This window comes from Corvus moneduloides, chromosome 5 (assembly GCF_009650955.1).
Source record: "Corvus moneduloides isolate bCorMon1 chromosome 5, bCorMon1.pri, whole genome shotgun sequence".
Taxonomy (NCBI): domain Eukaryota; kingdom Metazoa; phylum Chordata; class Aves; order Passeriformes; family Corvidae; genus Corvus; species Corvus moneduloides.
Window position 1 is genome coordinate 1,852,926 of NC_045480.1, and position 22,383 is coordinate 1,875,308.

The 22,383-nt window shown below is 62.9% G+C and overlaps 2 protein-coding genes and 2 non-coding genes across 6 annotated transcripts in view; all 4 read right to left on the reverse strand.

The window, feature by feature from the left end:
* Positions 1–24: 24 nt before the first annotated feature.
* NOP56 (NOP56 ribonucleoprotein) lies at positions 25–4,423 on the reverse strand. The gene is made up of 12 exons (XM_032109372.1): positions 4,316–4,423; positions 4,008–4,097; positions 3,586–3,700; positions 3,346–3,507; positions 2,952–3,150; positions 2,488–2,675; positions 2,259–2,410; positions 1,973–2,073; positions 1,735–1,883; positions 1,351–1,472; positions 840–977; positions 25–730 (listed from the first exon to the last, which is right to left on the reverse strand). The coding sequence occupies exons 1-12, from the start codon at positions 4,316–4,318 to the stop codon at positions 491–493; spliced, it is 1,659 nt and encodes a 552-aa protein (XP_031965263.1). The 5' UTR covers positions 4,319–4,423; the 3' UTR covers positions 25–490.
* On the reverse strand, positions 1,048–1,116 carry LOC116444884. The gene has a single exon (XR_004240572.1). It is a non-coding gene; the product is annotated as a small nucleolar RNA SNORD57 (small nucleolar RNA).
* Positions 1,545–1,617, reverse strand: LOC116444876. The gene has a single exon (XR_004240564.1). It is a non-coding gene; the product is annotated as a small nucleolar RNA SNORD56 (small nucleolar RNA).
* Positions 4,424–5,217: 794 nt separating the features above from the next.
* DCTN1 (dynactin subunit 1) overlaps positions 5,218–22,383 on the reverse strand; it is a 41,910-nt gene continuing 24,744 nt past the window's right edge. The window contains exons 8-32 of one of the 3 annotated variants that reach the window (XM_032110591.1): positions 21,513–21,701; positions 20,009–20,206; positions 19,108–19,312; positions 18,727–18,805; positions 18,000–18,159; positions 17,328–17,432; positions 16,977–17,168; positions 16,279–16,395; positions 15,417–15,569; positions 14,707–14,867; positions 13,790–13,958; positions 13,375–13,443; positions 12,885–12,947; positions 12,034–12,183; positions 11,172–11,333; positions 10,434–10,565; positions 10,172–10,300; positions 9,412–9,554; positions 8,955–9,121; positions 8,519–8,533; positions 8,035–8,168; positions 7,267–7,456; positions 6,297–6,373; positions 5,957–6,046; positions 5,218–5,449 (exon numbers count right to left, since the gene is read on the reverse strand). In XM_032110591.1, coding sequence (XP_031966482.1) covers positions 5,312–5,449; positions 5,957–6,046; positions 6,297–6,373; positions 7,267–7,456; positions 8,035–8,168; positions 8,519–8,533; positions 8,955–9,121; positions 9,412–9,554; positions 10,172–10,300; positions 10,434–10,565; positions 11,172–11,333; positions 12,034–12,183; positions 12,885–12,947; positions 13,375–13,443; positions 13,790–13,958; positions 14,707–14,867; positions 15,417–15,569; positions 16,279–16,395; positions 16,977–17,168; positions 17,328–17,432; positions 18,000–18,159; positions 18,727–18,805; positions 19,108–19,312; positions 20,009–20,206; positions 21,513–21,701 — 3,387 coding nt within the window. In that variant the 3' untranslated portion in view covers positions 5,218–5,311. The remainder of the gene's footprint in view (positions 5,450–5,956; positions 6,047–6,296; positions 6,374–7,266; positions 7,457–8,034; positions 8,169–8,518; positions 8,534–8,954; positions 9,122–9,411; positions 9,555–10,171; positions 10,301–10,433; positions 10,566–11,171; positions 11,334–12,033; positions 12,184–12,884; positions 12,948–13,374; positions 13,444–13,789; positions 13,959–14,706; positions 14,868–15,416; positions 15,570–16,278; positions 16,396–16,976; positions 17,169–17,327; positions 17,433–17,999; positions 18,160–18,726; positions 18,806–19,107; positions 19,313–20,008; positions 20,207–21,512; positions 21,702–22,383) is intronic. The other 2 variants (XM_032110592.1, XM_032110593.1) reach the window with 2 other exon arrangements.

Sequence of the window (22,383 nt, forward strand, 5' to 3'; positions counted from 1 at the left end):
TGCCACGGAGCAGGACAGGAGGGATCAGCAACAACCTCAGCCCTTTATTGGGGTTCGGGCACCCCGAGCGGGGCCTCTCCCCTGCACTGCACAGGCTGGGGTGGGGCACGGCCTGGGGACAGGGCCAGGGGACAGCCCCGTGCAGGCCAAGATCCCCTGGAAGGGGACAGGGCCAGGGGACAGCCCCGTGCAGGCCAGGGTCCCCAGGAAGGGGACAGGGCCGGGGGACAGCCCCGTGCAGGCCACGATCCCCTGGAAGGGGACAGGGCCAGGGGACAGCCCCGTTGGAAGTTCCACTGTGTAAGGCACAGTCCAGTCCAGTCCAGGGGCTGCTGGTGGCCAGAGGGACTCACCCAGGCCACGAGGGGCTGTGCCACGTTCCGAGTGGCCGCTAGGACACGGCAGTGCCGGGCAAGCGGCCGCTGCCCGCTCCCGTCCGTCCGTCAGTCTGTCAGTCCGTGTGCGGGAGCTCCCGCGCCAGCCCCGCTCTCTAATCCTCCTCTGAGTCCCGGGCTGCTGCCTTCTTCTTCTTCTTCTTTTTCTTCTTCTTCTCCTCCTCCTCCTCCTGCTCGGCCTCCACCGTGATTTTCCTTTTCTTCTTGGGCAATGGCTCCTCCTCCTCCTCCTCTTCCTCCACCCCGTTCTCCTCAGGCTCTGCCTCCGCTTCCGACTCCTCCGGCTGCTGCTGCTGCTTCTTTTTCTTCTTCTTCTTGGCTCCCACGTCGTTCTCCTGTGGGGAGCCCCACATCAGCTCTGCCCCCCACACCCCGCCTGGCACCAGGAGGATCCAGGCAGCCCCAAAACTCCCCAGGAGGGTCTCACCCCCATTCCCCCCTCACCTCCGTCTCCATCACCGAGTTTTCCACCCCCTCCTCGGCGGCCGCCGCCAGGGCTTCCAGCCGCCGCTTCTCCCGCTTCTTCCTCTTCTTCTCCTTCTTCTCCTGCCTCCTCTTCACCTCAGCCACCACCTCGTTGGCCTGGGGGGACACACAGGAGATGTGAGCGAGGGGAGAGTCCCAGGGTCTGTCCCCACCCCCAGCACCGGTCGGATCAGACTCATTAAATCAGTCTTTGGCCTCCACGGTGGGTCAGGATGGCACAGTGACATCACCTCCGACACGGGCCCTCACCCTCATCTTCATCCCCTTCACCACCATCCTCCGTCATCTTCATCGCCACAACACCTCCGTTGTTTGCATCTCTCTCAGCACCTCACCTCCATCCCCTTTACCTTGCCACCACTTTCATCTCCCCCACACCTTCCCTCCACCCCTCCATCTGCCTCCACTGATCACCCTCACCGCTCTTCTTCATCCCTCAGCATCCCCACCACCTCCTCTTCCTCCTCACCTCCACCACGGCCTCCTTCATCACCTCCAGGTTCTTGCGGGGCGGCTCCCCGGTCTCGTAGAAGGCCAGGCGCTCCTCCACCTGCTCCCGCAGCTTGTCCCCGAACACGCTGGTGGGGACCTCTGCAGGGAGGGGACAGGGGGGGCTCAGAACCCACCCTGCACCCCCCAAACCCCCCGAGTCCCCCCCGTGCTCTGCTCAGCCCAGAGGAGTCACCATTCACACGGGGTGAGATGCTGTTGACGAAAAATGTTCCCATCACGGCAGAGCGGCCCTGACGGCACCCGAGTGCCCTCCCCGTGCCCAACTGAGCACCAGGTGACGGTGCCCATGCTGGCCAGGCCTGTGCCCCCTAAAACCCCCCCGAGAGCCCCCAAAACCCACCTGAGAAGCAGTCGATGCGCGAGGCGATCGTGCACTTGTTGGCCAGGTAGCGCGAGATCCGGCCCTTGTTCTTGGCGGCCGCGCGCCCGATGAAGGTGGAGTGGAAGATGAGGCCGTACTTGGGGGTGTTCCCCCGCGTCTTCAGCGCCCTGCGAGGGGCCGGGGAAAGGGGTCAGGACCCCTGAATGCAGCCCCCACCCACAGACAGACCCTCCCCACCCCGTCACAGCCACAGTACCTGAACAGCGCCTTCTCGGCGCCCAGGATCTGCACCGTCGACGCCGGGTACTTGGCCAGGTTGGTCAGGCTGCCGGCGTGGGAAATCAGGCGGGCGCCCACCTGGGGGACAGCACGGGGTGAGGGTCACAGGTGGCCCTGGAGCCCCCAAGGGCACACAGAGCCTCCCCCCCAGGCCAGGGATCAGCAGTGGAAGTGTCAGCAGCACGGCTCAGTGGATTGACAGATTCACTCTGACATCATCTCCGCGGCCGGGGAGGTGACGGGGGGTCCCCGGGGGCACTCACCACCTCCCCGATGAGGGCTGACAGGCTGGGAGCCACCTGGCTCATCTTGGAGCGCAGGTACTCCTGCAGCCCCTTGCGGTACTCGGACAGCGAGATGACGCGGCGGGAGAAGCTCTCGATGTTGATGAGGTCCAGCGGGGAGATGTCCATCCCTGGGGGTGGCACGGGATGAGCGGTGGCACTGACCATGTGTCCAGGCCCCCCCTGAGCCCCTCAGAGCCCCCCTCACCCATGGAGGAGCGGGAGGCCTCCAGGATGGCCTGGGCCTTGGCGCTGTCCATGACGATCTCCTCCAGCCCCTCCAGGCTCTCCTCGCTCAGCTCCCGGCAGTTCCCGATGAATTTGGCCACCCGGCAGTACATGGAGTTCTCGGGGACGATCTTGATCAACTCCGGGAAGTGATACCCGTACCACTCCCTGTGGGGACGAGGACAGCGTCAGCCACAGCTCTGAGTGTCCCCCCCAGCCCAGTCCCTGTCCATGGCCCCGTGTCCCCCCAGGCCACCCCTCTGTGTTCCACGTGTCCCCCCAGGTCCACGCCATGGCCCCATGGCCTGGCCAGTGGCCCTCGGGGAGCTGCTGTCCCTCCCCGGTCTGTACAGGCGGCCGGAGCGCTGGCGGCTGTCTGTGGTAAGCATGGGGAGGGGAGACCCCCAAACCCTCTAAACCCCCCCCAAATTTGTCCCGACTGACCGGACGCGCATGGAGAAGGTGTTGATGTCCTTGTCCAGCTGGTCCAGCAGGCTGATGGACTGGATGATCATGTTGTCCACCCTGTGCACGTTGAACTTCACCTTGGCCCGGGAGTAGCTGTGGCCGAGCCCCAGCTGGGCCTTGGCCGCCGACTGCGCCGTGAGGCCTCGGACCAACGCCGGGAAGTGCAGCCGGATCCCTGCAGGGAGGGACACGGGGTCACCATGTGGGGACAGCGCTGCCCACACACACACGGACACTAAGCTGTCACCACGTGCAGCCCCAGGGACACCAACAATGGCACTGCGTCCCCCAACTCCTGACCCCTCCCATGGAACCCCAACCAAGCCAGGACCCCACCGAGGTGTCCCCTGTCCCCCCCGTCCCCACTCACCGCGCATGAGCTCGGCCACGACGCCCCCGGTCTGACACTGCACCCCCAACTCCTCCAGCACGGCCGCGCCCATCTTGGCATCGCCCACCCCCAGCACCACCTTCTTCCTCTTGGGGGGCAGCGCCGTGTCCAGCAGCAGCCGCAGGTCCTCGTGCAGGACCCCTGCAGGAGAGGGAGGGGTCAGGGCAGCGCGGAGGTGCCCGCGGGAGGGGGGTCCCGGTGCCCCGGCCCCGCACTCACCCTCGGACACGGCGTTCATGTTCTCCAGCGCGCTCTGCGCCGAGCGGAACGGCGAGAACGCCACGAGCTTCACCATGTTGTGGAACTTGCCCAGCGTCAGGACGCTCTCCTCCACCTGCGGGGGAATCGGGGCGGAGCCGGGGGGCTCCGGTCACGGCCGGGCACGGGGAACGAGCGCTGCGAACAGCCCCGGCTGCGGTACCAGCCCAGTGCGGCCCCGCCCGGCGCCCCCAGGCCTTCCCCGCCGCTTCCCTCCCACCCCGGTTTCCTCGTCCCCCGGCTCCCCGCTCCCATTCCGGTTTCCCCCGCTTCTCCCCGCACCTCCCCGGTCCCCGTTCTCCTCTTTCTACCTCCCTGCCCCAATCCTGCTCCTCCCCGTTCCCGCTCCCGCTGTTCCGCTCCCCCCGTTGCCGGTCCCGTACCTGCGGCAGCAGGAGGCCGATCTCCTCCACCTCTCGCACGGCGAACAGCGCGTACCCGGCCGCATGTTCGAACAGCACGTGCAGCAGCACCTGCGGCACCGGGGGCTCCGCTCACCGGGGGCGGCACCAGGGCCGCGCTCCCGCCCATCCCCGCGCCCGCCGCCCCACCGGCGCGCCCGGCCCGGCTCAACGCCACTCCCCCGGCCTCCTTCAGGCCCCGGCCCGTCCCGATGCGGTCGGAAGGGGCTCCTGGGCCCTCCCCCAGTACCGATGGCGTCGGATGCGGCCCCGACCCGTCCCTCACTCACCATCGTCCTCCCGCCGCCGCCGCCGCCCGGAACTGACGCCGTGTCCTCGCCGGAACCCCGGCTCCTCCCTCCTCCACCAATCAGCGCCCACTGCGCCGCGCCCTCCGCCAATCAGCGTGGGCTACCCTCGAAGGACCCGCCCAGCAGCCAATCAGACAGAGGAGGGCTTGGCCCCGCCTCTCAGCGGCGCCTACCAATCAGAACAGGGAAGGGGGCGTTTCCTCCCGCCTTTTCCTGCGCGCCAGCCAATGGGAGCCGCGCGCGCGCGCACCAGCCCCGCCCCTTCCCGCGCGGTTTGATGCGCGCGCGGCCGCACGTGGCGGGAGCCGCCGCCCCGAGGGTCCCCCCGGAGCCCCCGCCCGGAGCCCCCGCCCGGCCCCGTGTCCCCTCTGGGACCCCCAGCACCCCCCAAGTGTCCCCCTGCTCCCACCCGGGACCCCCAAATGTCCCCCAGAGCTCTCGCCCGCGGCGCCATCCCAGGATCCCCGAATGTCCCCGTGGTTCCATCCCGGGGCTCTCTGTGACCCCCGCGCTCCTCCCGGGACTCCCAGTGCCCCTCTGGGATCCCTCCTGTGACCCCCGCTCCCCTTCCGTGACCCCCCTGCGCTCCTCCCTGGCCCCTCCCGGGACGCCCGGGGTCCCCCCCAGTGCCCTCCCAGTCCCCTTCTAGGCTCCCCAGTGTCCCTCGGGGCTCCCCCCGGTCCCCTCCCGTGTCCCCCGCAGTGTCCCCGCCCCGGTGCCAGCTCCAGGCGCAGGAAGCACGTCCAGGGAAGTTTTATTGGATGGCAGGAGCACGGGGGGGCCGCAGCCCCGGCCCCACGGGGGTCCCGAGGGGGGGGAGGGGGGGGATCTGTAGTGTCCGAGAGCAGCGCGGGGGGCCCGGATCCCCCCGGGGGAAGCGGCTCCGGCTCCCACCCGCGAGTGGGGCCGGGGTGGGGGGGAAGCGGAGAGTCCCAAAGGGGGGAACAGCGGGGGCGGGGGTCCCTCGGGAGTGGCTCAGGCGACGAAGTGCTGGCGGAGGTGCTGGAGCAGGTCGGGGGTGAGCAGCACCCGGTGGGCCTGGCCGTGGCCCGGCGCGCACGGGATCGTCACCCGCCCGCACAGCGCCGGGCCCTGCGCCTGCTCCTGCTTGGCCTGCGGGGACAGCCGGGACCGCTCAGACGGGACCCCCGCACCACCCCCTCTGCACCCCCGGGATGGGATGTGGTGGCTGTCACGGGGTGCCGGGCTGGAGCCAGGTGTGGAAGGTATCTTTGGTCCTCACCCACCTGATCCCTTGGGAATGCGGGGTCCCTCGGGATTGGGGTTTGTCAAAACAGGGGGGCCCTCGAGGGAGGTTGGGGATCAGGAACAGGGGTCCCTTGGGATTGGGGTCCCTCAGGATAGGGGGACTGGTGTCTGTCAGGATTGGGGTTCCTCGGAATTGGGGTTCCCTCAGGAAAGAGGGTCCTTTGGGATTGAGGGGCCCTGAGGAATGGGGGTTTCTTGTGAGTGGCGTCCCTTGGAATCGGGGTTGCCTCAGGAATGGGGGTCCCTCAGGATTGGAGGGGATCCTTTGGGATCAGGGTTCCCTCGGGAATGGGGACTCCTTGGGATTGGGGGTCCCTCAGGATGGGGGATTCCTCGGGATCGGGGTCTCACCTTCAGGAAGGAGGAGGACGGGAAGGTGCCGAAGGTGGTGGAGATGCCGGCGCCCGGCTGCTGCTGGACCATCTCCCTCAGTGTGTCGTCCTGGGGGGAGCCACGGCAAGGTCACCCCAAAATCCACCCCATGGTGTCCCTTGTCACCCCCCAGAGCCCCTCACCCACCCCTGGGGACAAGGCAGAGGGGTCAAACCCGACTGTTCAGGGAGGAGAATGGGAACGGGCAGCACCTTGTCCCCTCAGTGCCACCAGGTGCCACCAGCCCCAGCCTGGGGGTCTGCAGGGCTGGGCCGGGGGTGCCACCGGGTGCCCCAGCCCGGGGAAGGCCCTTGCTCACCTTCAGGGTGTCGATGGAGTTCTTGAGGGCGCAGAGCCGGGCCGTCTGCTCCAGCAGCCGCGCCGACGAGCTCCTCGCTGCGGGCAACGGGAAGGGACGGATGGGCCGTGGTGGGCACGGACACAGCTGAGCAGCTGTGACCCCCCTCGGGTCAGTACCAGGGGGTTTGGAGGATTTGGGACTCCTCACGTTGGTACCGGGTGGGTTTTGGAGGGTTTTGATCTCAGGTTGTTACCGGAGAGTTTGGGAGTTTTTACCTTCTCAGGTTGTTACCAAGGAGTTTTGGGGAGTTTGACCTCCCCTAATTGGTACTGGGTAGGTTTGGGGATGTTTTGACCTCCTCAGGTTGGTACCAGAGGATTTTGGGGGGGTTTCACCTCTTTGGGTTGGTACCAGGGGTGTTTTGGGAGTTGATACTGGGAGGGGTTTGGACCTGAGGGGTTTGACCTTCTCATGGTGGTACCAGGGGGCTTCAGGGGGTTTCGACCTCCTCAGGTTGGTACCTGAGGGCTTTTGGGGGAGTTTGATGTCCTTGGGTTGGTACCAAGAGATTTCACAGGGTTTTGACCTCCTCAGGTTGGTACCTGTGGTGTTTTGGAGGGGTTTGACCTCCTTGGATTAGCACCAGGGAGGGTTTCAGGGCTTTTGGGTGTTGAGGGGCTCCCCAGCAGGGAGAGGCTGCACCACCCCAGAGCAGCTCAGCCACTGGACGCTGAGCCACATGTCCCCAACACACCAATGGCCCTGGCCAGGGGGACAGGGCTGAGCACTGTGGGGACACAGGGTTGTCCCCCTCAACCCAAACACCCCACAAACCTGCCACCAGAACAGCGCCCTCACCCTGGATCCCACCCCACAGCGAGCCCTGCTCCGGTTGGAGACGTTGCTGCCGGTCCCACCACGGGCAGAGGGACAACGCAGAGGTGACAAAGCCCCGCCCAGCGCCAGGGAATGTTTGTGTAGGACCTACTGGATTTGCTCTGCCTCATGTCCACCACCTTGGCGTTGGCGCTGAGCTGGTAGAGGGTCTCCAGCAGCTGCGTGGTCTTGCGGTACAGGGTCTGCGTGGGCAGCGCCTCGCCCGGCCGGTCGCGGGGCACGGCCACCCGCGGCACCTGCAGCGGGGCCAGGCTGGCCAGCTCCATCTTCATCTGCGCGCCCTGGGATCCACGGGAAATGCCAGTTAGGGACAGGGAAAGGGGGCAAACACCGGGAAAAGGTAACGGGGAGAAGAGGGCAGGGGGAAAAATGGGGTGGAAGCAGAAAATCGGGGGATAAAACTCTGCTAAAGCCAGCAGGGTGTGGGTCTGGCAGGGGTGGGAGTAGGGACAGTCTTGGGAAGTGGCACCCGTGGGAAGGTGACATGGGGCTTGCACGTGGGACTGGTTGGATTTGGGAGCTGTGGCCCAGTGAGCTGCTCCGTGACAGCCATGAATATCCATTAGAATAGCTGGTTAATTGGATTAGCTGCTGCCGTGCCAATTCCTCATGGGGTGTCCATCAATCAATCAATCAATCACGTTGTGCCAGTGGCATCTGGACAGAGGGGACCAGGGCTGGCAGGGACATCACCAGCACCCCCAGTTCCACCAGCATTCCCAGCTCCCAGTGCTGACCCTGCTGTCAGCCCCTTCCCCTGCAGCCCACCAGACGTGGGGCAGTCGGAGCCTGTTCTCCAGCTCATCCCACATGGCGCCCGGATCCCATCCCACAGGGATCAAACCCCGTTCCCCCTGACCTTGAGCAGGTTGTTCTCATTCTTGAGGTGTTTCAGGGAGAGCTGGAGGGCATCGATCTGCTGGAGCAGGAGGGGTGAATCCTTCACCTGGACGGGTCCGGAGCCGCCTCCCGGCACCTGCCCGGCACCGACACCTGCGGACGGGCACCGACCATCAGCGGTGCCACCCGTGACGGTGGCACGGGGACACGGCGTGCTGTCACCAACACGTGGCACCTCCCTGGAGAAGTCCTGGCTTCCACCAGCCCCTTCCCAAGGATCTCCAGGTGGGCGTCACCCCACTCCACATCCGGCACGGTTCCATGCTCATCCCTCCCTTCCCAACCCTCTGGAGCCACCAGCCGTGAACTCCCAGGGCTGGCAGCATCTGAGCAGGACCCGGATCCTTCCCCTGCTCCCAAACGGAGCCGTGTCCCAGGCTTTGGGTGTCCTGGGATATTGTTTCCCCCGTGCACTGGGGGCTGCATGCGGGGTGTGTCCGTACCTCGCTGCTGTTCCTCTGCAGCACAGGGAGAGGGGCCGGGAGAAACAAGAAAAAGCAGGATTAAAGCCCCGGATTGGGCGGGAGAGGAGCTGTGGCTGGAGCAACTCCCATCTCCCACAGCCACATTCGGGACCGACCCCATTCCCAGCAGCTGGGAGTGACCCAAGCAGGACCCATGCATGGCTCCCCCAGAGCCAGGGGTTTGGCACAGAGCTCCTGGGCTGCTCCTGCTCCTTTGGGAACGAGAATGTGCCAGGAGGATTCCTGGGAGCCAGGGCTGGGAATGTGGGAGAGGCTGCGGCTCCACGAGCGCCAGGAGCTGCTGCTGTGGGAGCACCATTCCCAAATTCCTGGGCATGCATCATGCCCAGACCTGCTGTGCCAGGAGGGCATCCCAGCCCCATTCCAGCCGTGTCCAGGGATGCTGGTCACTCACCTCCGGCGATGCCGGACACGATGGAGGCCACGCCCGAGGCCGGGGCCCCCCGCAGCCCCTCGATCGTCCGCTTGGACTGGTTGTTCAGGCGCTGCTTCAGCTCCACCTTCTCCGACTCCAGCTGGTCGATGTCGGCCTGGAGAGCGTCCATGGTCTCCTCAAATTCCCTGGGAAGAGCACACGGAGGGACGTGTGAGGCCAGGGATGCTGCTCGTCCTGGACCCCTCGTCCTGTCCCTCCAGGCCTTGGCCCCAGTCCCTCTGCAGCTCTCCTGGAGCCCCTTTAGGCCCTGCAAGGGGCTCGCAGCTCTCCCTGGCTCCTTCCCTTCTCCAGGGGAACATTCCCAGCTCTCCCAGCCTGATCCAGAGCAGAGGGAATCCAGCCCTCAGAGGATCTCCGTGGCCTCCTCTGGATGAGCTCCATCAGCTCCACACCCCCAGCCCCATTCCAAACTCACTTCTCCTTCTTTTTGAGCAGTGTCTGGGTCTCATCCAGCTTGGTCTGGATCTTTTCCACGCGGTCATCCGCGTCCTTGGATGCGCTGTCCAGCTTCTTCTCCAGGAGGCTGAGCCGCACGTTGGCCTCGCTGAGCTCCTCGCCCTGGAGCAGCAGGGAGGGAATCAGGGAGCTCCAGGGAGCCCCCAAATCACCCAATTCCCACACTGGAACCCAGGAACAGCTCCCGGCTCCGGCCCTGCACACCCCAGAACGTGGTGAGGGCAGGATCTGGATGGCAGCACCTCCCTACCCACGGGAAGAACATTCCCAGGAGATCTGGATGGGACTTGGGATCACCATCTCCATAGGCAGGAAGTCACCAGGAGTGTGGAGGTGAATCCCACAGCAGCCGGGAAGGCAGGGATGGGCAGGGATCAATGAGGGACGGGCAGGGATCGATGAGGGATGGGCAGGGATTGATGAGGGATGGGCAGGGATCGATGAGGGACGGGCAGGGATTGATGAGGGACGGGCAGGGATGGGTGAGGGATGGGCAGGGATTGATGAGGGACGGGCAGGGATCGATGAGGGATGGGCAGGGATCGATGGGGGATGGGCAGGGATCGATGAGGGATGGGCAGGGATGGGTGAGGGATGGGCAGGGATTGATGAGGGACGGGCAGGGATCGATGAGGGATGGGTGAGGGATGGGCAGGGATGGGTGAGGGACGGGCAGGGATTGATGAGGGACGGGCAGGGATCAGTGAGGAACACCTTACCTTGATCTTAAGGGACTTCTTCAGCTCCTTGATGACCGTCTCCCTGTCCTCCAGCTTCAGCCCCAGCCCCTCGGCATCCGTGATCTCTGCCCGCAGCGCGGCCGCCCGGAGCTCCGCCGGCGGCGTGGGCTGCACCGGGACCAGCGGGAGAACCGGGATTTTAGGAAGAATCCCAGACAGCAGCAGCTGCCCAGCTCCCTGCCCCGTGTCACCCACAGCCTCCTGGTGACCGTGGACGGTGACGGAACAGAGCCCGGCCCACCTTGTTCTGCGGGCGGTCGGCGTCGTACTCGCCCTCCTGCATGGCCGTGGCCATCTTGTTCATGGTGGCCATGAGGATGCTGCAGGACTGGCGCAGGCACTCGTAGGGATTGATGCCCTGGGAGCCGTAGATCTGGGAAGGACGGGAAGGATCTGGCTGGTGGCCGTGGGCTGGGCTCACAGCCCCCAACCCACATCCCACAGCTGGGGTTTCCCTCGGATGGTTAAAATGTCCCTCTGATGGTTACGAATCATCCTTAAAATCCACATCCAACACAAAACCTTTTCACTTCCGTCAGCAAATCCAACCAACAAAACCCCAAAAATTCCCGACACAAAAATCAAAGGATTGTCATCCCAAAACTGAACAGAAGCGGAAAATCTACACAAAATCCACCCCTTGTCTCTTCAGTAATCACACTCAAATCAACACAAAACCCGGAGACACCACATCCATCGTGTCCAGGGGAAGAGCTGAGGGGGCTGAGGGGGCTCAGCTTGGAGAAAAGGAGGCTCAGGGGGGACCTTCCCCCCTCTCTACAAGAATTCCCTGCAATCATCCCCCTCTGTGGAATACGGGAATAGGGACAGGGGATACCCCACCACACCCCCTCAGCGAGGCCACGGAGCCGCAGGGACAGCACAGGGCAGGGGACTGCGCATCCCTGCGGCATTCCCCGGCCGCATTCCCAGCTGGGAACGGTGGGAAGGATGTGCCATTCCCCAGAAGATGACCCACCTGCTCGCTGACTTTGAAGGCCAGCTCCTCGAGGCGCGGGGCCGGCAGCCCCTCGTTCTCGGCCAGCGGCGCGATCAGCTGCGCCCCGGCCGCCGCCACCTCCTGCAGCACGGCCACCACCCACGTCAGGTGCTTCCGGCATTCCAGCAGCGTGTCCGACACCTGGCAGGGCAGAGCGGGATGAGTGGGAATGGCACGGGCACGTGGACTCCTGGAATCCGCACGCCCCGGTGTGACAGCGGCTGCTGGAGCGTCGCTGGGATTGGGGAAAATAATGGAAGGATGGAAGGAAACGGGTCCTGGATGTGAAGCCAGGTCTCCATCCGAGATGGGAACACAAATCCAGAGATGCCACATCCATCGTGTCCAGGGAAGGAACCCCGGGAGAGGCTGAAGGAACTGGGAAGGGGCTCAGGCTGGAGCAAAGGAGGCTCAGGGGGGACCTTGTGGCTCTGCACAACTCCCTGACAGGAGGGGGCAGCCGGGGGGGTCGGGCTCTGCTCGCAGGGAACAGGGACAGGAGGAGAGGGAACGGCCTCAGGCTGGGCCAGGTATTGGGATATCGGGAAAATTCCTCCTGGGAAGGGCTGTCCAGCTTGGCACAGCTGCCCAGGGCAGGGTGGAGTCCCCATCCCTGTGGATTTAACATCCATGTGGATGTGGCACTTGGGGACATGGGGTTGTGCTGGCTTTGGCAGTGCGGGTCTCCGAGGGAATTTCCAACCTAAACCAGTCCCTGATTCCATGATCCCAGCTCAGCTCACCCTGAGCTGCTGCCCAGCTTCCCCAGCGCATTTGCTGCTGGCCCAGTGCATCCCACAGCTCCCAGTTTGTGCCTGAGGGGTGTCCCTGCCCTGCTCACCTGCGCTCCGAAGCCCAGGGCCGCGGGAATTCCCGGCGCATCCGTGCCCGGCATGCGGCGCCGGATCTTCTTGCAGAACTGGCGGATGTCGCTGCAGGACGTCTCCAGGTCCTTGAGCAGGATGGCCAGGTCGGCTGCCTCCTGCCCAGCCTGGGGACAGAGAGAGACCTCAGAGGGACACGGGGACAGGGAGGGACCACAGAGGGACACAGGGACAGAGAGGGACCTCAGAGGGACACAGGGACACGGAGGGACCTCAGAGGGACACAGGGACAGGGAGGGACCTCAGAGGGACACGGGGACAGGGAGGGACCTCAGAGGGACACAGGGACAGGGAGGGACCTCAGAGGGACACGGGGACAGAGAGGGACCTCAGAGGGACACGGGGACAGAGGGACATGGGGTTAGAGGACCTTAGAGGAACGTGGGGACACAAAGGGACATGGGGTCACAGAAGGACCTCAGAGGGACACAGGACAGAGGGACCTTAAACAGAGGGAGCTCAGAGGGACACAGGAACCTCAGAGGGTCATGGGGAGAGAGAGGGACCTTAGAGGGACATGGGGACACAGAGACCTTAGAGGGAGCTCAGAGGGACACAGGGAAAGAAGGACACAAGGACCTCAGAGGGACATGGGGAGAGAGAGAGATCTCAGAAGGACAAAGGGACACAGAGGGACCTTAGAGGGACACAGAGATAGAGAGGGATCTCAGGCAGGGGGACAAGAAGAGATCTCAGAAAGAGGGACACAGGGACAGCAGGAAGCTGGCCCGTGCCTTGCCATGCCGGCAGGTCCTACCTGGAGGAAGATCCTACCTGGAGGAAGATCCTACCTGGAGGAAGATCCTACCTGGAGGAAGGCCCGCAGCCGGCACACCTCCACCCCCATGCAGTCCAAGGCACTCTGGGTGAACTGTGGGCACAGGCACAGGGACCCTCAACACAGGGACAGGGACGAGTCCCAGGGCACACTGGGGCAAACTGGGGCTTCAGTCCCAGGAATTCCAGGATGGACCCTTCCACCACTCCAGGAATTTCAGAGGCAGTCGGGCAATTTTTGGTCTATTTAGGTGCAGGATGGGGTGCAGGATGCTGCTCCTTCCCTTGGGAATTCCGGGATACAGCCCACCTGCCCCCCTGAGACATGAGGGTCTCCACACTCCCATTCCTGCTCTTCCCGTCCCCCTGTCCCCATTCCCTGACCCCAGAGCCCTTGTGCCACCACTGGGGAAGAGCAGCTGCACTGGGCAGGGGCAGCAGGGGCACCTCAGCTCCCACAGGGATCCAGGGGGGGCACAAAGGTGGAAAACAGGGATCAGGGAAGGGTTGTCCCCACTCACCTTGATGTGGTCGGCCAGCTGCAGGGTGCAGTCCTCAGCCTGGTCGGCCAGGTGGATGCTGTACAGGTGCTGTGGGAACGGCAGGATCAGCATCCATGTGGAAAAACCCAAAAAAAACACCTAAAAAAACCCTCCAAACTTGGCGGGTTCGGGCCAATTTTTAAATGGAAGTAACAACAGCGCCCCAAAAGAGCCGGTGGTTCTTAATTCCACAGGTGAGCAGCGTGGGAGTAAGGAATGTGAGGGTGGGAGAGCCACATCCCTGGGGGGACACGGAGCAGGGAACACAGCCAAGGTCAGCTGGGTGACAACACCCAAAGGAAAGGAGCTAAATCCCAGCTGATCCATGTGATCCAAAGGCAGGATATCCAACAGCTGAGGTGGCACCTGCCCGCAGTGTCACCCCCAGCCCCACCTGGTAGTACTTGATGGCTTTGGTGAGCGGCTCCACGTTGACGGTCTCGTCCAGCTGGTCCTTGTGGAGCAGCTCGATCAGGAAGTCCAGGGAGCGCTCGTGGACGCTCATCTCGGGGTACAGGGTCCCCACCTTCTTGTACACCTCCACACTGCAGCGGTTCAGGGCCCTGAGGGGACAGGGAGAGGACGTGGGAAATCGGAGCCCTGAGGCACTGCTGGTCTGGGGGATGGGGACACGGCCCAGACCTGGCTGGTGCTGGTGGGTCCTTCCCAGGGGGACATGAGGAGGGTGACAGAGAAGTGACCCCTCACGAGGGAATAAGGGGATCCTGCTGCTTTCTTCTAGCCCAGCTCCCAAAATCCCTTCCTGCGTCACCCCTTGGGAAGGACACAGAGGGGTCACAGGGAAGGGGATCCTCACAAGGGAATGAGGGGATCCTGCTGCTTTTTTCTGGCTCCCAAATCCCTTTCCACGTCATCCCTTGGGAAGGACACGCAGAGGTCATGGAAAAAGGGATCCCACTGCTTTTTTCTAGCCCGGCTCCCAAAATCCCATTTGCTCTCTTCAGGGACACAGAGAGGTCATGGAGAAGTGACCCCTCACAAGGGAATAAGGGGATCCTGCTGCTTTCTTCTAGCCTGGCTCCCAAGTCCCTTCCCGTGTCACCTCTCGGGAAGGACACAGATGTCAAAGAGAAAGGGATCCCACTGCTTTTTTTCCAGCCTGGCTCCCAAAATCCCTTCCCGTGTCACCCCTTGGGAAGGACACACAAGAAGGGTCACAGAGAAACGAGCCCATCCCAAGGCAAGAAAAGCGATCCCACCACTCTCTTTCCCAGCCCAGCTCCCTAAATCCCTGGAATTCCGCCTCGCAGAGGGAGGGAAGGGGCGGGACGGGGCGGGGCGGGTACTCACTGCTCGTATTTGTGCAGCGTGGCCTGGAGCAGGCTCAGGGAATAGACGAGGCCGGCGGCGAAGCTGAGCTGCTCCCCCGGGGCCCCGCGCAGCCCTGCCCGCTCCGCGCAGCTCTCGCTCAGCTCGAACCTCTCCTGCGCCTGTTTGCTGATCAGCTCGGCCTGGCGGGGACAGGGAAATCCTTCAGGGCATTCCCTGCTTCCCTGCTCTGTCCCGCTGAGCCACGGAGAACAGCTCCTGCAGGCTCAACAAGTGACCTGTGCTTGCACAGTGACGGCTGGCACCGCACTGGCTGAGCACTCTGACCGCTGAGCCACCACCCCCACCTGCTTCCTGCCTTTCCCTTCTCCCAGACCATCTTAGGATCATGGAATTATTTAGGTTGGGAAAGTACCTGAAGATCATCAAGTCCAACCATCCCACCAGCACCGCCACTGACCATGTCCCCAAGTGCCACATCCACAGGGCTGGTAAATCCCCCCAGGGATAGGGACTCCACTCTGCCCTGGGCAGCTGTGCCAGGGCTGGACAGCCCTTTCCAGGAGGAATTTTCCCAATATCCCACCTGACCCCCCCCCCCACCCCGGGGATGGCCACTACAGTCACACAAGAACTTTGGGAAGTCCTCCAATAGTAAACACTCCAAATCCCCAATTCCCTGGGGACAAAGGTGTCGTTTCCCAGTCCAGGCTCTCCCAAGCCGTTCCCACCTTGCAGATGAGGCGTGGGATGAGCAGGAGCACCAGGACGCAGTCGTGGTCGCCGCCGTGCCGCAGGAAGCTGTCGGGCATGAAGGAGGTGAGGAGGGACACGTGGCGATTGGCCTGCTGCACTTCCATCTGCCGCAGCTCCATCTCGATGGCCTGCGGGGACACCGAGTCACCCGGCTGCTCCGGAGCCTCCCCGGCACAGCCCAGCTCAGGGGGATGAAGGGTGGGAATTCTGTTCCTTGGAGAATGCCTCAGCCCCTGCCTAGGGTCTCCCAACCCACCCAGTGCCACCCCCTGCCATGGGCAGGGACACCTTCCATAGACCAGGTGGCTCCAGCCTGGCCTTGGGCATTCCCAGGGATCCAGGGGCAGCCCCAGCTGCTCTGGCAATTCCAGCCCAGCCCCTCCCCACCCTCCCAGCCAGCAATTCCTTCCCACCATCCCAGCCCAAGCTCCCCTTTCCCACTGGGAAGCCATTCCCTGCCTCCTGGCCCTCCAGGCCTTGGCCCCAGTCCCTCTGCAGCTCTCCTGGAGCCCCTTTAGGCCCTGCAAGGGGCTCGCAGCTCTCCTTGGAGCCTTCCCTTCTCCAGGGCAACATTCCCAGCTCTCCCAGCCTGATCCAGAGCAGAGGGGCTCCAGAATCCTGGAATGGTTTGGGATGGAAGGACCTTAAAGCCCATCCAGTCCCACCCCATCCATGGGCAGGGACACCTCCCACTATCCCAGGCGGATCCAAGCCTGGCCTTGGACACTGCCAGGGATCCAGGGTCAGCCACCACTCTGGGAATACCCCAGTGCTGGTGCCTCAGGAGCTGGTCCCAGGGCATGGATAAGCCCATCCAGAGTTTCCTGCTAGCCCTACCTTGGCGTGGGCTTTCGTCTCTGCAAATTTGATCTTGAAGTCGAACATCTCCGGGGGCGGCTGCTGCTGCTTCTCCGCCGACGCTTCCTGCTGGCTCATCAGCTCCCGGTTCACATCCTGGGCACGGGGAGATGGGGCATGGGGATGTGGAGATCGGGGACCCCAGACCCTCAGCGACCCCGTCCCCAAACCTCCCAGTGTCCCATCCTTGGGAGGGATCTTTGTGCAACACCCGGTGAAGGCGGAGGGGAGGGAGAGGCATCAAGCGTGTTCCCATCCAGGAATATCCACAGGCTCATTCCCCAGCTCCTTTCCGTGCCAGGAGACCTGAGCCCACCGCTGGGATAACCCCCACAGGGAAGAATTGATTCTCAGTATCCCACCTAAATCTCCACTTTTCCAGGATGAAGCCATTCCCTGGCTCCTGTCCCTCCAGGCCTTGGCCCCAGTCCCTCTGCAGCTCTCCTGGAGCCCCTTTAGGCCCTGCAAGGGGCTCGCAGCTCTCCCTGGCTCCTTCCCTTCTCCAGGGGAACATTCCCAGCTTCTTCTCAGGAGAAGGCACTGGGGGGGGGGGGGGGTCCCGGGGAAGCTGCGTGAGGAACCCACTCAGCCCCCAGCCTGTTCACTATCCCAGGGGATGATCCCACCGGGTCTCCTGGTCACCAGGTGAGCTCCAGGAGGAGCTGGGGGTGCTGCACCTGCAGGTGAGCCGTGAGCTCGCGGTACTTTTTGATGGTCTGCTGGTAGTCGGCCACGGTCTCCTGCGCCGCCTCCACGCGCTTCTCGGCCTCGCGCACGCGCGCCGTGGCCATGTCCAGCTGCTCCCGCAGCTCCAGCTCCGTCTCCCGGGCGTTCTCCTGCAGCTCGTCGTTCATCTCGTTCATGGCTTCCTGCGGGGAGGCGGCACCAGGGGGACACGGTCACACGCGTCCCAGCCCTGTGAGGAGCTTCCCCAAATCCCGCTGGCTCCGCAGCTGGGCAGCTCCATCACTCCAGCCCCTCATCCTGCCCCCCTGGAGCAGCTGTTATCCCAGGGGATTCTGCCTTACCAGGTCCCCGACGGTCTCGCGCAGCTCCCGGACCTTCTCCTCCAGGTCCAGGTTTCTCTCCGTCAGAGTCTCCACCATCTCCTCAGCACCCAGCGCTGCATCCACCTGCAAGGACACCCATCCCAATCCATCCAGTGCCAGGACACACATCCCAATCCATCCATGTGCCAGGACACCAGTCCCAATCCATCCACGTGCCAGGACACCAATCCCAATCCATCCATGTGCCAGGACACCAATCCCAATCCATCCACTGCCAGGACACCCATCCCAAACCATCCATGTGCCAGGACACCAATCCCAATCCATCCATGTGCCAGGACACCAATCCCAATCCATCCATCCACCTCGGAGGGATTGCAGGGAACAGGGATCCTTCCTGTGAGCTTCCCAAGGAAGGATCATCCTCATCATCCCAGCAGGAAGGTGGGATGGGCGGGCACGGAGCAGCCCTGGGAACACAGAGCATCGTCCGTGCCCTGTGCCCACATCCAGGCAGAGCCCAGCACAGCCCCACTGCTGGAATAGGATGTGGGATTAGGGAGTATGGGACCAGGAGTGTTGGTCCCTGCAGTGGTATCACCACACGTGGCTCTCCAGGAGTCTCAGTGCCCCAAATGTCCCCAAACTGCCACGAACAGTCCCAAAAATCCCGTCCCACCTGCCCCTCACCTGCTCCTTGAGCTCATCCACCGTCTTCTCCGCCTGCTTCACCTCCTCCTGCAGCTTCTCCCGCTGCTGCCGCAGCGACTCCAGCTCCGTGTTCTTCTTCTCCATCTGCTTCTGGAGCTTCACGTGCTCCTGCTTCTCCGAGGCGGACAAGTCCCGCATCCTGGGACAGCCACAGGTCCCGTCAGGAACACTGACGGGATGCTGCTCCTGGGGGGCACCAGCAGAGCCAAGACCCCCTGCCCGCTCCAACCGGGATAATGGAGCTCATCCATCCCCATCAGCCCCTCCCTGGTGGGGACATGAGCAACGTTCCCAAATCCAGCTCATCCCCAGTGAGGGATGGGTCCCACCGGGACTTCTTGGTTGTGGAATCCCAAAGGAAAAGCCTCTGAGCCCCAAGCCCTGGAAGGTGGGATCACGCAGGGCAAGGCAGATCCCAGGGCTGGGCAGGGTCTGGATCACGCTGCTGGGATACTGAGCACCACATCCATGGGGAATTAGGCACGGGAATGGTCTGGAGTGGCTCATTTTGTCCCCATCCCCACTGATTCCCTGGGACAAGGCACTCTGCCTTTCCCTGTGGATGCTTTAAGAGCTTGGCAAAGATCCAAGATCCATCAGCAGGAATGACATGGGCTGCTCCAGAGAGGGATTGGGATCAGTGCTCTCGGACTTAGGGACTTAGAGGCCTGGGAAGGAATTTTGGGAAGCACAGGTGGGCTCCCACCTGACAAGAGCCTCCTTGAGCCTGGCGTTCTGCTCCTCCAGCTGTTTGACCTGGTAGCTGGATGCTGCTCCGTCGGAGCCTGCGGAGGAAGGGAAGGATCAGAATCCCAGAATCCCGGACTGGTTTGGGTGGGAAGGGACCTTAAATCCCACCCATTCCCACCTCATTCCGTGGGCAAGGACACCTTCCACTAGACCAAGGCGCTCCAAGCCCCTCCAGCCTGGCCTTGGACACTTCCAGGGATGGAGCAGCCACAGCTTCTCTGGAAAAATCCATTCCAGTGCCTCCCCACCCTCATAGGGACAAATTTCTCCTCAATATCCCGCCAAACCCCACCCCCATTCCCCACTCTCCAAGCCCAAAGTTGCTCTCCCTTCCCACCTTTCTCCTCGATCTCGTGCTTGAGGATCTCCAGGTCCATGGTGAGGTATTCCACCTTCTCCTTGAGGGAATCCACCTCCTGCTGCAGGGACTCCGCCCGCTCCTCGGCCATCTCCTTGTCCAGCGTGGCCATCTCGATGGCGTCGGCCGTGTCCGCCATCTCCTCCATGTACCTTTCCTTGGCTTCCAGGGCATCCTTGGCTTCCTGCAGGACAACACAGCAGGTGAGGGAACCCCAAAACTCTGGAGAGACCCCACAATGGCCCTCAGGAAATTCTTGTCCCTCAAGGCTCTCCCAAATCCAATGGATTTATCTGGGATGGGAGGGGGCGGCCCAGTGCTCCAGGGTGTCCCGCTCCCCTCTTCCCTGCTCCAAACCTGGCAGGAAAACCATCTGCAGGTGAAGAGAAAGGGATGGAGACAGGGAATACTGGAGCAGACAGATAAATCCCTGGGGCAAGAAACCAGGAATCCACCCTGGAAAAGTAGGGCAGGGAGAAGGAAACGCTCCTTGGCTGCTTGGATGGAGTCCTGGGAGCTGCAGGAACAGGGGAGGGGGAAAGGGAAGCACCTGGGCAAGGAGGGGAGAGGGAAACTCCTGGAAAGAGAGAGAGGGAAGAGGGGAGCACCTGGAGAGACAGAGGGAAGAAGGAAGCACCTGGAAAGAGGGAAGCACCTGGAAAGAGAGGGAATAAGGAAAGCCATGTCCCACCTCGGCTCAGCCCCGATTCCCAAATGCACCTGATGTTGATTAGGAGCAGAGGAAAAGACCTCGAGTCGCACCAGGGGAGGTTTGGTTGGATAATGGGAAAATCTCCTTCCAGAAAGGTTTGTCAGGGCTGGAATTCCCCCTGGAGTCACCTCTCTGGGCACTGCCCCATTCCCAGGGACACTCGCTCACCTTCTTGGCCTCCTTCAGGCGCTTCTGGAGCTCGGTCTGTTGCTCCTGCATTTTGCTCTTCCATTCCTGCACCTGCTCCAGCTGGATCTTGTACTTCTCCAGCTCCTTGAGCTTGGCCTTGTCCTCATTCCGCTTGATTTTCAGCGTCTCCAGCTTCTCCTCAAGGTCCCGGACCTGAGCACGGAGATTCTCCTCCTCCTACAACACCAAGCCAAGAATTAGGGAAGGAGCAGGGACATCCCTTGGAGAGAGCTCCGGGGATGTTCCTGGAAGCCCACGGAACCGGGCCTGACTTCTGTCATCGGTACTGGGGCAGTTTGACAAGAGAGGGACTTGGGACAAAGGATGGAGAGCCAGGACAAGGGGGAATGGCTTCCCACTGCCAGAGGGCAGGGGTAGATGGGATTTTGGGAAGGAATTCCTGGCTGGGAGGGTGGGGAGGCCCTGGCTCAGGGAGAAGCTGTGGCTGTGGCTGTGGCTGTTGCTGTGGCCGCCTGATCCCACTGCAGCGTCCACATCATTCCCAGGTGATCTGCCCCCAGGGAAAACTGATCCAGGTCCTTTTCCAGAGCTCAGCTCCCAGGGCAGGGAAAGGCTGATGCCAGCATTCCTGAGGGAAGGGCTGCAGGGATGAGGGGATGTGACCGCCCCTCCCTGGCAGCTGCCACAGGGCTAAAGCTTCAAATCCCAAAGCCGGGTGACAGTAAGGAACAGGGCTTGGAAAAATCCTGCGTGCAGTGCAGGAACCTCCCACGGATTCCTCCTCTGCTGCTTTCCCAGCCTGGACATTCCGATGTCCCCAAACGAGCCACTTCTGCAGCCAGTCACAGAAACCAGTTCCCAGAGAGCTCTGGGAACTGGGGACACGGGGGGGGACAGCCCCTGTTCCCACCCCGAGGTGCCTTCTCCAGCTCTCCCTTCCACACACAATCCCGGAGCTTTGTCCTCTGCCACTCTTCCCTCCCTGGCCTCGTGCCCCAAATCTCTCCCAAGCTCTAATTAACTCATTAATCAGAGCGGGATGGAAGTGATGGAAAACTGTTTTAAAGATCAAAGCTGGAATAACTCTGTAACGATTAGAAATCCCTAAATTTGGGAAATACTGGACTTCTCCAGGTGGGCTTTGCATCCCAAGGCGGGAGGGCCCCCAGTGCATCCACCCCAGTTCTCCCAACACCAGTGGACGTTCCCAACTGGACCCTCTGGATTTAACAGGATCAAGCTCTGACTCAGAGCCTCGACCCCCACCCACCAAACCGCTCTGACACCACCTGTGTCCCACAGCGAGCCGGGAAGAGATGGAAGTGCACTGGGAATTCTCTTTGGAAGTGTCCTCCCAGCTGTGCTGCCTCTGCCTTTGTCCTGGCCAGCTCTGGCAGTCCCAAGCCCGGTGACCACCCCCAGGACCCTCCTCCCTTTTTCCTCCTCCTCCCAGTGCTGGGGGCGGTTCTCTCTCCTCCCTCAGAGCTCACCTGGGCACCACTCAGGGCAGGGCACAGCTCACCTTGGTGGGCGAGGGGACCGGGGGTGCCCCCGGGGAGCCCAGGGAGGGCGTGGGGATGACGGGGGCCACCAGCGGGGTCTGGGCGGGCGTGCCGGGCTCGCTGCTGCTCATCTCCCCGCCGGACGCCGAGGCCGATCCCGAGGGCCCGGCAGTGCCGCCGGACGCCGATGACGTGGGGGTCCGGGTGGGCTGCAAGACACCGGCACAGGCGAGGGGGAGTCAGGAGGGAACATCCCAAGGGATGGTGCTGCCACTGCCTCCCTCCGTGATGCCTCAGCAGGTGCTGCTCCCAGATTCCCATTTCCAGCAGGGGAAACCTGGGGTGTGGGGACAGTGGGGACATCCTGATGTGTGCGAGCCACTGTGGGAACCCCCAGGAATGCTGCTCCGGAGGAATTCATGGATAATCCATTGGGGAAGGAATCCACAGGGTGCCCAGAGCAGCTGTGGCTGCCCCTGGATCCTTGGAAGTGTCCAAGGCCAGGTTGGACACTGGGCTTGGAGCAGCCTGGGATAGTGGAAGGTGTCCCTGCCCGTGGCAGGAGGTGGCACTGGATGATCTCCAAGGTCCCTCCTGATCCAAACCATCCCATGATTCCAGGATTAAAGGTTCCAGCTCCAGAGGGCAAGACAGCAAAACCTCAGAGCCCACCAAGATGGGAACTCAGTTTTAGAGGAGCAACAAGAAGATCAACAAGGAGTGAATTCCCAGAGTCCAGCGGGGCCTGGAGGGGCTGGAGCTGCTTCGTTAATGCTTATGAGGCTGTTAATTAATCCCAGTCTGAAGGCAGGCGATGGGAAAAGGGGTGAGGGAAGCACCAGGTGCCCCCCAGGCTCTCACTGGTCTCCTCGCTGACCCTATTTCTGGAGC

Coding starts and splice junctions, on each gene's coding strand:
- NOP56 (XM_032109372.1), bottom strand. Junction 3,701..4,007: donor TCGGCCTCCTGCTGCCGCAG/GTACGGGACCGG, acceptor ATTCCCCCGCAG/GTGGAGGAGAGCGTCCTGAC. Junction 2,074..2,258: donor CAGCCCTCATCGGGGAGGTG/GTGAGTGCCCCC, acceptor GCTGTCCCCCAG/GTGGGCGCCCGCCTGATTTC.